General features: G+C 43.8%; 1 protein-coding gene across 1 annotated transcript in view; it reads left to right on the top strand.

Moving 5' to 3' along the window:
* ERICH6B (glutamate rich 6B) overlaps positions 1–14,830 on the top strand; it is a 117,514-nt gene that overhangs the window by 71,949 nt on the left and 30,735 nt on the right. The window contains exon 7 of the mRNA XM_061634571.1: positions 951–1,064. Within this exon, the coding sequence (XP_061490555.1) occupies positions 951–1,064 (114 nt within the window). The remainder of the gene's footprint in view (positions 1–950; positions 1,065–14,830) is intronic.

Consider the following 14,830-nt stretch of genomic DNA (forward strand, 5'->3'; position numbering starts at 1 on the left):
CCTGGGCTACTAGCATGAAGCTCATAGACCATTAGTGGTCCATGGCCCACAGTTTGGGAACCTCTGCATTATATTATGGGGATATGCTTTGCAAAATGTGTATATTAGAAGAAATTCACACAAAAATGCTGATGAATTTTCGTGAGGAATTTTTTTTGCAAATTGACATGGAAATGTGGAGAACTGAACCTAATATTGAAAAAATGAAAAACAGAGAGAAAATGAAACTGACAGATTCACCCATCCCTACTTTAGATGTAACAAAATTTCAACATGGAATGCACTTCCATGTAGGAATTAGCATAAAACCCACATCAAGATCATCATGCATGGAATGTAGCAAAAGGCATGTTGTACAATTATCACACATGGTGATCTATCTATGGGGAATGTAGATTCTGAATACTCAAAATACTGGAGGTAGTATTTTAGAGAGAGTGTGGTAGGAACTAAGGACCATGCAAGTCTTAGGCATGATAGTTCCCATGTTGCTCAGTGCAGGATCAGGAATGTACCAAATTGTCATGCCATCTGGTCTGTGAAAGCAGTTGCAGATCCTTTGTGTTTACAGCTGTTGCTACCGACATTTGTGCTGCTTACGTAGACACCAGGGGGTGGGGCTACTTGGTGTATTCCTGCTACTGTGCAGAAGGCCTGAAATCGTTATCTATATGAATTCCACAGAAAATGTCCACTAGCGTTAAAACAGTTTCTTCACAGTTGCAAATGTAGTGGTTTGGGGTTTTTTTTGTTAAATGAAAGCAAACATTTCCAGGAAGCCAAAGTCAGTCCCATTATATTGGATTAGCTGTTAAATTGTACTGGCCCTGAATCACTTATAAAAAAAAGATTTGACTACGGCTTAACTGCACTCAGGCATATGTATACATGTCTTCATGTTAATAGCTAGTTTAATTTGAGAAGCCATTTGCCTTTTCCCTCCGTTTTAGAGTCATTCTATCACTGATCTTTGCCACCTTGGTTGCTGTGAGTTTTGTACCACCATGCTAAGGCCTTTACCAACAGCGGAAGAATTGGACGATAAGCCAGATACAATGGAGAGTGTATGTATTGTTTTCATTATAAACAGTTCCATTCTAAAATGGGAATATTTGTCAGAAAAAGGTGTCCAAGTGGTTTCCAACAGTGCTGGCTGTGGAGGACAAGGAGATGGCAGTGGGAGGAGCCCAATCAATCTCCTCTCTGCCACCCTCATCCCCATCTTCCCCTTCCAAAGCAGTGCTGAGATCAACCCCCACTGGGCCTGTAATGTGCAGCTGCCTCTGTTTGCAGTTTCTCTGCCCTTTCTTTAGACACAAGCCTGTCCTTAGGTCAGAGAAAACTCTAGCACAATTCTGTTTTATGAGCATGATTGTCTGCATGTATGCATGGACCTAGATTAAAAAACAAAGCAAACCACAACCTTTGAAATGTCACTTAGATTCTCCCACTTTTTATTGCACTTCCAGATGGCATGGAATGCAGAAACAAGGGAGATTCAGCATTGTATTCCACGAATGTGCTCCATGAGCAATGATTACAATTTATTTATTTATTTATTTATTTATTTATTTAATTACATTTTTAGACCGCCCTATAGCATTGAGCTCTCAGGGCGGTGTACAACAGAATAAAATACGTTTAAAATACGAGCAAGTGTGAATTTCATTATACAGTTAAAAAACATGTTAAGCACAAGATTAAAAGATTAAAATAAAAAATTCAATTACAAAGTTTAAGCTTAAAATGCATTTAAAATGCCTGGGCGAAGAGGTAGGTTTTTACCTGGCGCCGAAAAGATAGGAGAGAAGGCGCCAGGCGTATCTCGTCAGGGAGGGCATTCCATAATTCGGGGGCCACCACTGAGAAGATTGCAAGATATACAGTGCTGACTTGCAAACTGAAGGGGCTGCAGTGTGGATCTGACCTGGCTTTATCTTTTTCTTTTGTGTTGTTGTTCTCATGTGCCTTCAAGTCGATTACGACTTATGGCAACCCTATGAATCAGCGACCTCCAATAGCATCTGTCATGAACCACCCTGTTCAGATCTTGTAAGTTCAAGTCTGTGGCTTCCTTTATGGAATCAATCCATCTCTTGTTTGGCCTTCCTCTTTTTCTATTCCCTTCTGTTTTTCCCAGCATTATAGTCTTTCCTAGTGAATCAGGTCTTCTCATGATGTGTCCAAAGTATGATGACCTCAGTTTCATCATTTTAGCTTCTAGTGATAGTTCTGGTTTAATTTGTTCTAACACCCAATTATTTGTCCTTTTTGCAATCCATTGTATCTGCAAGGCTCTCCTCCAACACCACATTTCAAATGAGTTGATTTTTCTCTTATCCATTTTTTCACTGTCCAACTTTCACATCCATACATAGAAATCAGGAATACCATAGTCTGAATGATCCTGACTTTGGTGTTCAGTGATACATGCTCAGAGGCACATTACCAAATTCTTCAAAGCTACACAGGAATTGGGTTGGACTGTGAAAGACCAAACCAAACTGTGTTTTCATTTTGACAAATTTGTAGGGCAGTACAATATCTCAGAGAGGAGGTCAGGTCTCCTGCTCCCCCTGGGGAATTCACTATAGCTGCCCAATTTCCCTGCTTTTTAAAGTTTGACAGAAATATCTGTTGGCTATAGCTGCATTCTTAATTTAAACCACAAGGTTTTTTGCCTATTAGTGAATTGCTCTGCTTTTTAATCTGGGAGGTAAGAAATGGGATCCTGTGCACGTTTGCTGAGAATGGATTGATCATTTGCATGCTTATTGAGTTCAGTGGGATTTACTCCCATTGCAATCATGCTTAGGATAGGTAAAACTGACCACAGGGGACGGGGAGGGGAGGAGGGGGAGGAGGAGGGCAGGTTTGTCATTTGCATGTTTATTGAGTTCTGTGGAATTTACTCCAGTGCAATCATGCTTAGGATAGGTAAAACTGACCATGGGGAGGGAGGCCTGGAGTGGGCAGGGGAGGAGGAAGAAGGAAGAGGGGAGGGGAGGAGGAAGGGAGGAGGAAGGGAGAAGAGAGGGGAAGGAGGGGAAAGGCAGATCTGATCATTTGCATGCTTATTGAGTTCAGTGGGATTTAGTCCCATGCAGTCATGGCTAGTATAGGTAAAACTGACCATGGGGGAGGAAGAAGGGGACGGCAGAGTAGAGGGAAGGAAGAAGAGGGGAGAGGAGAGCAGATGGAGGGGGGAGGGAGAAGGAGGGTATTAGAAGGGGAGGGGAAAGGAGGGGATTGGAAAGGGAGGAGGAGAGGTGAAGGAAAGGAGAGGGAAGGGGCAAAAAGGAGATGATGAGAGGGAGGAGGAGGGGATGGCAGGTTTGATCATTTGCATGCATATTGAGTTCAATGGGATTTACTCCCATGCAATCATGCTTAGGATGGTAAAACTGACCATGGGGGAGGGGGAGGGGAGGGGAAGGGAAGGGAGGGGTGAAGGAAGGGGGAGGGAAGGGGCAAGAGAGAGGGGCAGGGGGAAGGAGGAAGGCAGGAAGGGGAGGTAGAGGGGAGGAGATTGGCTGGGTGGGCACTGGGCAGAGGGGAAGCCCCCTTTCCTTTCCAAAAGGAAAACATTATGAATAGTATCATGCTTTTTCAGGGTTCCCCCACCTTGTTATTCTACAGTAGGCACATATAGCCTCCCACCCAAATTTAAATCAAAGCTGTCCCCACCCACATCCACACTTTGAAGTCTGGATTCTCTCTGTTTTGTGTATTGTCATGAAAATTTAGAGGATTGCTAAATGAGCGTTTCTGAGTTCAGGACTATAAGTTTTGTAAGGTTTTGTTTTTATGGGAAGCATCACAATGGCATGGGGGATATTTTCAATTTATCATTGCGGAATGCGAAAAATCCATGCTGACTATAGCATACAGCCACTCTCATGGCTGTATAATATATGCTGAGAGAAGATACAGCCAAGCCATGCTTCAAATCCAACAGCCAGGGCAGTAAAATCAATTTGGATGGCTCTTAAGTGACTCTGGCATAATTTCTTTAAAGTGAACGCCAGAGAGCCAACAGACAAAAGCAAAAGCACTTTGTCATTAACTTGGGCCACATTCACACCATATATTTATTCCACTTTAAACAGTCATGTTTTTCCCCAAGGAATTTTGGGAAGTGTAGTTTGTGAAGGGTGTTAAGAGTTATTAAGAGACCCATATTCCACTCACAGAGCTACAATTCCCCAAGTGGTTTAATAGTCTCTCTGGAAATTTTAGCATCCCTTTGCAAACTATGGTTCCCAGGATTCTTTAGGGGAAGCCACAACTGTTTAAAGTGGAATAATAGTGGAATAAATATTGTAGTGAAAGCGGGGAGCCTTTCCCGTCTGCTCTCACTGTCCCAGGAGTCAATCCCCAGCCTTGGGCAATTGATCCCAGCAAATCCTGCTTTGCCAAGGTTGTGCACGCTCATACCAACCCTGCAAGGTAGTAACTGCCACCACCCTTCCAACTGGATAACTACTCTGTGGCGAAGGGAATCCCAGAGGCCAGTTAAGCACCAGAGCTTCTCAGGACAAGAGTAGTTATACACTCCTTGCCCCTTCTGAAGTATCAGGTAAAACGTTACTTGTTACACGGTAGTTGTAGTCGAATGGCAAGGACTGCATTTAGGAACTGACCCCTCTCTCTGAAATGAACACACATTAGTTAAAGTAATTAAAGTAATTAAAAAGAAAAATAAGAAAAGCATAAAAGTTTTACAAATATCAAAGAGGTGCACAAAGTAAGTTTTAGCAGCAAATTGAATCCTGTTACCATACACCCCAAACAGGGCAAGGTTTGGTAAGAAAAACAAGTATGTTATTGTATTATTGTATTTTGTACGTTGCCTAGAGTGGCTGTTCATTCGGCCAGATAGGCGACTCAAAAATAAAATTTTATTTTATTTATTTATTTATTTAAGTAAGATAGTTTTTGGCACAAATCAAAATAACAAAGCTTTCTTGCCTAAGCTATACTCACATACCATAGGATCTATAGATGAATAGCCTTCTCCCCTCAGGGAATTGCGACTCAGGATGGAAATGGAGCCACAACAGAACATCACCTAAGAGACAAGGTGGTGCTCCCGAAGTGGGACACTAAAACCCAAAGTTCTGAGCTCCTTCTTATGGAAGAAATCTTCCGCCCAGCCGGAGACAATTAACCAATTAAGATTTTATCCAAAGGATGAAAAAACTATGTTCCCACAACACCAGGCGCCTCCTCTTGGTTTCCCAAGGCAGTTCCTTGAATTTTATGGCCTTGACGGAACCAGGCCCCTTCTACTGATAACAAAGTGTGAAGCTAGCTTGTAATCTCATACAGCTGGGGTTGTAAATTGCCAAGTCACAGCGATGAGGCAAAACTAAACCTTTAACTGCCTGCTGGCAAGTTACAGAAAAAGATGTCAAGGGGAAAAATCCCCACAAGGCTTTGGTGTACAGCCATTTTAAATGAAGGCCAGGGCAAGGCTGGCAGGCTGGCACTACAAATATGATGTGAATGTGGTCTAAAACTACAATAATTAGTAGCCAGTGATGTGCCTAGCAGCCAGATCTACTGCATGTTTACTCAAAATTATCATCATATTCAATGGGGATTGCAGAACAATGGACATTTGAATTGTCCAATGAACAGAAAAATCAAGGCCTCCTCCAGACATTTTTAGTGAGCATTCTTCCTCATTTGCTTGCAGAAAACTTACACAGAGGTTAGATTATGCTTGTGGGTTTGCCATAGGCATTTGGTTGGCCACTGTGAGAACAGAATGCTGGACTAGATGGGTCTTTGTCCTGATTCAGCAGGCTGTTCGTATGTTCTCTGATGCTGTGGAGAGCATGTTCAGTCCCATGGTACGTAGGGAAGCTATGTGTGATGAAACAGCCTTGATGACAGCTAGAGCACAGGGAGTGAAAGTCTCACTGCAAAGACAACTGAACACATGTTAGAGCACATAACTGTACCTATTGTGTGGTGGTGAAAGCAGCAAAGAGGCCCTACATCACTGCTTCCATCACATCCTCAATGGAATTGCCCACCAGAGCTCTTCAAGGTGGTCCACTGGCTGCTGACACCTATCCCAATGGATGGAGCCTTGGACACTGCACAGACCCTCTGTGACTTGATTGCCAGGCACTGTGAGGACAAAGTCATTCATCTCTGTAGTGAGCTAGATACCATGATTGATGCAGCTCTGAATGAAGTTTCCAGCACTCCATCAAATCATGTTTTGTGGGATCAGTTTCAGTTTTTGCAGCCTGATGACACTGACATGGCGCTGGTGAGTATGCACCCAATGACATGCCCTCTCAACCCTTGCTCTTCATGGCTGTTGAGAGCTAGCTGGGGGGAGCATGTCTAGGTGGATTCAGGGTATGGTAAATGAGGGGGTGGTCCCGGCCACCTTGAAGGTGGTAATAGCGCAGCCATTCTTGAACCCACCCACCCCCGGGACCAAAAGTTATTTAACAACTACTGCCCTGTTGCAAATTCTCCCTTTTGGAGCAAGGTACTTGAGATGGTTGTGGCAATGCAGCAGCAGTCATTCCTGGAGGAAATGGATTATCTAGACCCATGCCAATTTGTGCTCAGACCCGGGTTTGAGACTGACTTGCCCTTGGTTGCCCTGTTGGATGAACATTTTTGGGAGATGGACAGAGTGAGTGTGACCCTGTAGCTCTTGCTAGATCTCTTATAAGCTTTTGATACTATTGACCATGGTATCTTCCTGGACCATCTATGGTAGGTGGGTATCGAAAGTACTGTTCTGCAGTGGTTCCGATCTTATCTTCATGGTGAATTCCAGAAAGTAGCATTGAATAACTATTTCTTGCCCCCCTTGCTTTTGAGCTATTAGGTGCCCTAGGACACTATAAACATCTATGTGAAGCCTCTCCCGACACGAACCCACCCGTACACTACGCTCAACATCTAAGGCCCTTCTCCGGGTGCCTACTCTGAGGGAAGCTTGGAGGATGGCAACAAGGGAGAGGGCTTTCTCAGTGGTGGCCCCCAAATTATGGAATGATCTGTCTGATGAGGTGCGCCTGGCACCAACCCTGTTATCTTTTTCGCGCCAGGTCAAGACTTTCCTCTTCTCCCAGGCATTTTAGCATGTGTTTTTAATTTTTTTAAAAAAGTTTTTTTAAGTTTGTATATTTGTATATTTGTTTTTAATGTTTTTAATTGTTGTAAACTGCCCAGAGAGCTTTGGCTATGGGGCGGTATACAAATGTAAATAATAATGATAATGATAATGATAATAATAATTGGGAGTGGTCATTAGGAGATTTAGAGCAAGGTGTCATCAGTACACCTTGACTCTATTTTTCTCTATTGTCTGAATTGGGAATGTCTGAAAAGGCCCTGGATAGCCTTGAGAAGGTGTTTGGATGCAGTGGAGAAGTCATCTGGAGATTTGGAGTACAATGTCATCAATATGCTGATGACACTCAACTCTATCTCTCCCTTCCATCTGATGGCAGGGTGGGAGTGCTCTTCCTAAACCAGTGCCTGGAGGCTGTGAAGGGCTGGATGTGGGCGAACAGACTGAAACTTAATCCAGACAAGATGGAAGTGTTGCTGGCCAAGGGGAAAAGTGCCCCAGGGATAGGGTTGCAACCTGTTCTGGATGGGGTTGCACTCCCCTTGAAAGAGCAGGTCCGCAGTTTGAGAGTTCTAATAGATCCTGCCCTGCTGCTGGAATATCAGATGGCTGCAGTAGCCAGGAATGCTTTTGGCCATCTCAAAATGGTCTGCCAGCTGCATCCGTTTCTGGAAGCAGCTGACTTAGCCACAGTAACACATGCATTGGTGACATCGAGACTTGATTACTGTAACACACTCTACGTGGGGCTGCCTTTGAAAACGATCCGGAAACTACAGTTGGTCCAAAATGCAGCAGCCAGAATGTTAACGGGAGTATGGCGCAAGGAGCATATCACCCCTGTGCTTTATCAACTCCACTGGCTCCCAATTTGTTTCCGAGCCCAATTCAAAGTGCTGGTTTTATCCTTTAAAGCCCTAAATGGCCTTGGACCTGTGTACTTAAGGGACCGTTTATGTCCATATCCACCTGCCCGGGATTTAAGATCATCTGCCTCTGGTCTCCTCTGTGTGCCTGGAATGAAAGAAGTTAGATTGATAGGCACACGGGAGAAAGCCTTTTCAATTGTGGCCCCCAGACTTTGGAATTCCCTGCCCCAAGAAGCCTGCTTTGCTCCCTCCCTGATGGTCTTCCTGAAACTTGTAAAAACTGTTTTGTTCCGGAGAGCCTTTGATTGGGACCGACGGGTCAACCTGACACTGTTTAAATTTTTTTATTTTTTATTTTTATCTTTTAAGTTCTTTTATTCTCACTCTCTTATATGTGTATACACATGTATATATGTATGTATGTTTGTATGTGTGTGTATTTATTTATTTATTTATTTTGTTGCATTTATATACCGCCCATAGCAAGTAGCTCTCAGGGCGGTAAACAGAATAGGATAAAATACATACATCATAATAATAAAATCACAAAACATATAAGACACAATGAAAACAAAATACAATTAAACAAAATATAAGATGATAAAAGGATTAGAATTACAAGATTAAAAAGATAAAAAGATTAAAATGATTAAAATGCCTGGGAGCATAAGAAGGTCTTTACCTGGCGCCGGAAAGATAATAATGTAGGCGCCAGGCGTATCTCTTCGGGGAGGCTATTCCACAACTCGGGGGCCACCACAGAAAAGGCCCTAGATCTAGTAACCACCCTCCAGGCTTCACGATGAGTTGGTACCCGGAGGAGGGCCTTAGATGCTGAACGAAGTGAGCGGGTAGGTTCATAGCGGGAGAGGCGTTCCACCAGGTTTGCGGTCCCACGCCATGTAATGCTTTATAGGTCATAACCAGCACCTTGAATCTCGCCCGGAAGCAAATAGGTAGCCAGTGCAGGCGAGCCACAACAGGAGTTATGTGCGAAGACCGACTGGTCCTCGTCAATAGTCTAGCTGCCGCATTCTGCACTAGCTGAAGCTTCCGAACTGTCTTCAAGGGCAGCCCTATGTAGAGCGCATTACAGTAATCCAATCTCGAAGTTACCAGAGCATGAACAACTGAGGCGAGGTCGTCGCCATCCAGATAGGGGCGTAGTTGGGCTACCAAACAGAGATGGTAAAACGCGTTCCGTTCCACCGAGGCCACTTGAGCCTCAAGAGACAAGGAAGGGTCAAAAAGGACCCCCAAACTACGGACTTGCTCTTTCAAGGGGAGTGTAACCCCATCCAGAACAGGATGCACATCCACCATCTGAGCGGGGAAGGCGTTCACCAACAGTGTCTCAGTCTTGTCTGGATTAAATCTCAGTTTATTAGCTCTCATCCAGTCCATTATCGCGGTCAGGCAACGGTTCAGCACATCAACAGACTCACCTGCAGAAGATGAAAAGGAGAAATAGAGTTGCGTGTCATCAGCATACTGATGACAACGCACTCCAAAACTCCTGATGACCGCACCCAGAGGCTGCATGTAAATGTTAAAAAGCATGGGGGACAAAACCGACCCCTGAGGGACTCCACAATGGAGAGTCCATGGTGTCGAGTAATGTTCCCCAAGCACTACCTTCTGGCGACAATCCGCGAAGTAGGAGCGGAACCACTGCCAAGCAGTACCCCCAACTCCCAACTCCGCGAGTCTCCCCAGAAGGATACCATGGTCGATGGTATCAAACGCCGCTGAGAGATCAAGGAGAATCAACAAAGTCACACTCCCCCTGTCCCTCTCCCGACAAAGGTCATCATACAGGGCGACCAAGGCTGTTTCAGTGCCGAAACCGGGCCTAAAACCGGATTGAAATGGATCCAGATAATCGGTTTCATCCAAGAGCACCTGGAGCTGGTTAGCAACCACCCGCTCCAAAACCTTGCCCAAAAAGGGGACATTCGCCACTGGTCTGTAGTTGTTCAAATTATCTGGGTCCAGGGAAGGTTTCTTTAAAAGAGGTCTCACTATTGCCTCCTTGAGGCTACTAGGGACTACTCGCTCTCTCAAGGAGGCATTAACCACTTCCTTGGCCCAGCCGGTGGTTCCAGCCCTGCTAGCTTTCACTAGCCAAGATGGGCAAGGATCCAGAACAGACGTGGTTGCCCGGACCATTGCAAGCACCTTGTCCACTTCCTCGAGCTGCACCAACTGAAACTCATCCAATAAAGAAGGACAAGGCCGTGCTCCGGACACTTCACTGGATTCATCTGTCACAACGTCGGAGTCTAAGTCCCTACGGATGCAAGCAATCTTATTTTGAAAGTGTCCAGCAATTTCGTTGCAGCGGGCTTCAGATGTTTCTATAATATCGTGAGGGCCAGAGTGTAAAAGCCCCCGCACAACTTTAAAAAGCTCCACTGGGCGGCATAAGGATGACCTAATAGAGGCAGCGAAATAAAGTTTTTTCGCTGTCCTTACCGCTTTCATATACAACTTATTGGTGGCACTTACCAAAGCATGGTTACATTTGTTGGGAGTTCGCCTCCATCTGCACTCCAGCCTCCTCCTCTCTTGTTTCATCGCTCTCAACTCCGGGGTATACCACGGAGCTGTATGAGCTCTACATCGGAGGGGGCGCGCAGGAGCGATCGTGTCAACAGCCCGAGTCATCTCCGTATTCCACAGTGCGACCAGGGCCTCGACAGGAGCACCAGTCTTATCAGCTGGAAAATCTCCCAGGGCCCTCTGAAAACCAAGAGGATCCATCAGACTCCGGGAGCGGACCAACCTAATAGGTCCTCCACCTTTGCAGAGGGGAAGAGCTACTGTAAGTCTAAATCTCAGCAAGCGGTGATCTGTCCATGACAATGGGGTAGATGAAAAACATCACACCTCCAGATCACCATCTCCATGACCAGTGGCGAAGATCAAATCAAGAGTGTGTCCGGACACATGCGTTGGGCCAGTAGAAAATTGAGACAGCCCCATTGTTGTCATGGAGGCAATGAAGTCCTGAGCTGCACCAGATAAGACAGTCTCGGCATGGACATTGAAATCCCCCAGTACCAAAAGTCTAGGGGATCTCAATAGTACCTCCAAGACTATCTCCATCAGCTCAGCTAAGGAAGCTGTTGGGCAGCAAGGTGGACGGTACACCAACAGTATTCCTAGTCTGTCTCCCTGGCCCAATACAAGGTGGAGACACTCCAGACCAGTCACCGCCTGGACAGGGTGCTTTGTGAGAGGGAAAGTACTCCTATAGACCACAGCAACTCCCCCTCCCCGGCCCTCAGATCTACCACAGTGCTGAACCGCATACCCGGGTGGGCAAAGCTGGGAAAGAGCAACTCCTCCCTGATCACCCACCCAGGTCTCGGTTATACATGCCAGATCGGCACCCTCCTCCAGAATTAAATCATGGACAAGGGAGGTTTTATTATGTACCGACCTGGCATTCAAGAGCAGCACGTGGAGATCCGAGAGCTGGCTGATAGGACAACCAGCAATCCTGTGGGTAAGAGGAGAACCGGAACAAGGCAAAGACACAACTTGTCTGGGACGAGTTCCCCTTACCTGGCCAGTTTTCCTCCTAACACCATACCTCCCATTACCCGTCACTATGCATAATGCATTTTATGTATTTTAACTGTATTTTATGCATTTTAATTTACCGTAATGTTTGTGTTTTTATTGTGTATTTTATTATATACGTGCAGTATTTTATTGTAGCTGTCCTGAGTGCCTTATTGTAGGGTAGAAGGGCGGGATAGAAATATTTTAAATAAATAAATAATAAACTGATATTAAATCCTGGCAAGATAGAGGCTCTGTGGGTGAGTGGTTCCCAGATCTGGGAAGTTGGTAAGTTGCCTGCCCTGGATGGGGTCACACTCTCCCTGAAGGCTCAGATGTGTAGCTTCAGGTGCTCCTGGATCCAGCAATCACCGGAGGCACAGGTGTCCTCGGTAGCTAGGAGCACATTTTACCAGCTTCTGGTACTAAGATAGCTACAGCCATTCCTGGATCAAGATAACTTGACCAAAGTTGTCCATGCATTAGAAACCTCAGGGTTGGACTACTACAATGCACTCTATGTGGGGCTACTCTTGAGGTTGGCTGGAGACTGCAGCTGGCACAGAATGTGGTGGCGAAGTTGTTTACAGGGACAAACTATCACCAGCATATAATACCTTGCTATCTGCTACCAAGCCAACTTCAAGGTTTTGGTACTAACATACAAGGCCCTATATAACTTGAGACCAGGTTATTTGAGAGACTGCCTTATCCCTTATATACCCAGTAAGCAGGCTTGGAAAAGTTATTTTTTTGAACTACAACTCCCATCAGCCCAATACAGTGGCCATGCTGGTTGGGGCTCATGGGAGTTGTAGTTTTAAAAAAGTAACTTTTCCAAGCTCTGTCAGTAACTCACTGCGATCTGCAGGAGAACTTCTCCTTGAAGTTCCAAAGATATCAGAACCTTGCTCTATATTAACTTGGAGCAGGAATTTTAGTGTGGCTCCTTCTTTCTGTGGAAGAACATTCCTGTTAAAATATATCTGCACTTTCCAGAAACAATAGAAGACATTTTTGTTCTGACAAGTTTTCCCAGGTCGATGAATAACTCTTTGTCCTACATGTCCATTTTTTATTGTTTTTAAACTTTTGTTGTTGTTATGTGCCTTCAAGTTGATTACGACTTATGGCGACCCTATGAATCAGTTACCTCCAAGAGCATCTGTCATGAACCACCCTGTTCAGATCTTGTAAGTTCAGGTTACTTCCTTTATGGAATCAATCCATCTCTTGTTTGGCCTTCCTCTTTTTCTACTCCCTTCTGTTTGCCCTAGCTTTATTGTCTTTTCTAGTGAATCATGTCTTCTCATGATGTGTCCAAAGTATGATAACCTCAGTTTCATCATTTTAGCTTCGATTGATAGTTCTGGCTCAATTTGTTCTAACACCCAATTATTTGTCTTTTTCGCAGTCCATGGTATGCACAAAGCTCTCCTCCAACACCACATTTCAAATGAGTTGGTTTTTCACTTATCCACCTTTTTCACTGTCCAGCTTTCACATCCATACATAGAGGTCGGGAATACCATGGTCTGAATGATCCTGACTTTGGTGTACAGTGATACTTCTTTGCATTTGAGGACCTTTTCTTGTTCTCTCACAGCTGCCCTCCCCAGTCCTAGCCCTCTTCTGATTTCTTGACTGTTGTCTCCATTTTGTTAATGACTGTACCGAAGTATTGATAATCCTTGACAAGTTCAATGGCCTCATTGTCAACTTTAAAGTTACATAAATCTTCTGTTGTCATTACTTTAGTCATTTTTATGTTCAGCTGTAGTCCTGCTTTTGTGTTTTCCTCTTTAACTTTCATCAGCGTTCGTTTCAAAACATTACTAGTTTCTGCTAAGAGTATGGTATCATCTGCATATCTTAAATTATTGATATTCCTCCAGTTTTTACACCCCCTTCATCTTGGACCAATCCTGCTTTTTGTATGATATGTTCTACGTATAGATTAAACAGGTAGGATGATAAAATACACTCCTGTCTCACACTCTTTCTGATTGGGAACCAATCGGTTTCTCCATATTCTGTCCTTATAGTAGCCTTTTGTCCAGAGTATAGGTTGTGCATCAGGACAATCAGATGCTGTGGCACCCCCATTTCTTTTAAAGGATTCCATAGTTTTTCATGATCTACGCTGTCAAAGGCTTTGCTGTAATCTATAAAGTACAGGGTGATTTTCTTCTGAAATTCCTTGTTCTGTTCCATTATCCAACGTATGTTTGTGATATGATCTCTGGTGCCTCTTCCCTTTCTAAATCCAGCTTGGACATCAGGCATTTCTCTCTCCATATATGGTAAGAGCCTTTGTTGTAGAATCTTAAGCATTACTTTACTTGCATGGGTTATTAATTACTGCATTCCCTGGGATTCCTTTTCTTTGCAATTGGGATATATATTGAACACTTCCAGTCTATGGGTCATTGTTTAGTTTTCCATATTTGTTGACAAATTTTTGTCAAAATTTGGACAGATTCAGTCTCAGTAGCTTGTAGCAATTCTATTGGTATGCCACCTGTTCCTGGTGATTTGTTTCTTTCAAGTATTTTAAGAGCAGCTTTCACCTCACATTCTAAATTTATGGTTCTTCATCATACGGTTCCTCCGTGAATGAGTCCGTCATCCTGGCATCTTTTTTATAAAGTTCTTCAGTATATTGCTTCCATCTTCCTTTTATTTCATCTCGGTCAATCAGTGTGTTCTCCTTTTGATTATTCAACATCCCTACCTTTGGTTTACATTTCCCTTTAATTTCTCTAATCTTTTGGAATGGGGCTCTTGTTCTACCCTTTTTGTTGTCCTTTTCTATTTCTATACAATAACCATTGTAATAATTCTCTTTGTCCCTATGTACTAGTTGCTGTATTGCTGCATTTAGGGTTCTATCTCCTTTTGCTTTTTCTTTCCTTCTCTCTTTAACCATTTTAGGAGTCTCTTCAGTCATCCATTGAGGTCTTTCTCTCTTTTTCACTAGAGGTATTGTATTTTTGCATTCTTCCCTGATAATATCTGTTTTCACTCCATAGTTCTTCTGGTTCTTTGTCAACTAAATTTAAAGCATCAAATCTGTTCCTTATTTGATCTTTATATTCTTCTGGGATGTTACTTAAATTGTATTTTGGCATTATGATCACTTTGTTGTTCGTCTTAGGTTTACTCTGATTTTCGATATTACCAGTTCATGATCTGTACCACAGTCTGCTCCTGGTCTTGTTTTTGCAGAAAGTATGGAACTTCTCCATCTTCTGCTACCAATTATATAATCAATTTGATT

This window comes from Rhineura floridana, chromosome 7, assembly GCF_030035675.1.
Source record: "Rhineura floridana isolate rRhiFlo1 chromosome 7, rRhiFlo1.hap2, whole genome shotgun sequence".
In the NCBI taxonomy this organism is placed as follows: domain Eukaryota; kingdom Metazoa; phylum Chordata; class Lepidosauria; order Squamata; family Rhineuridae; genus Rhineura; species Rhineura floridana.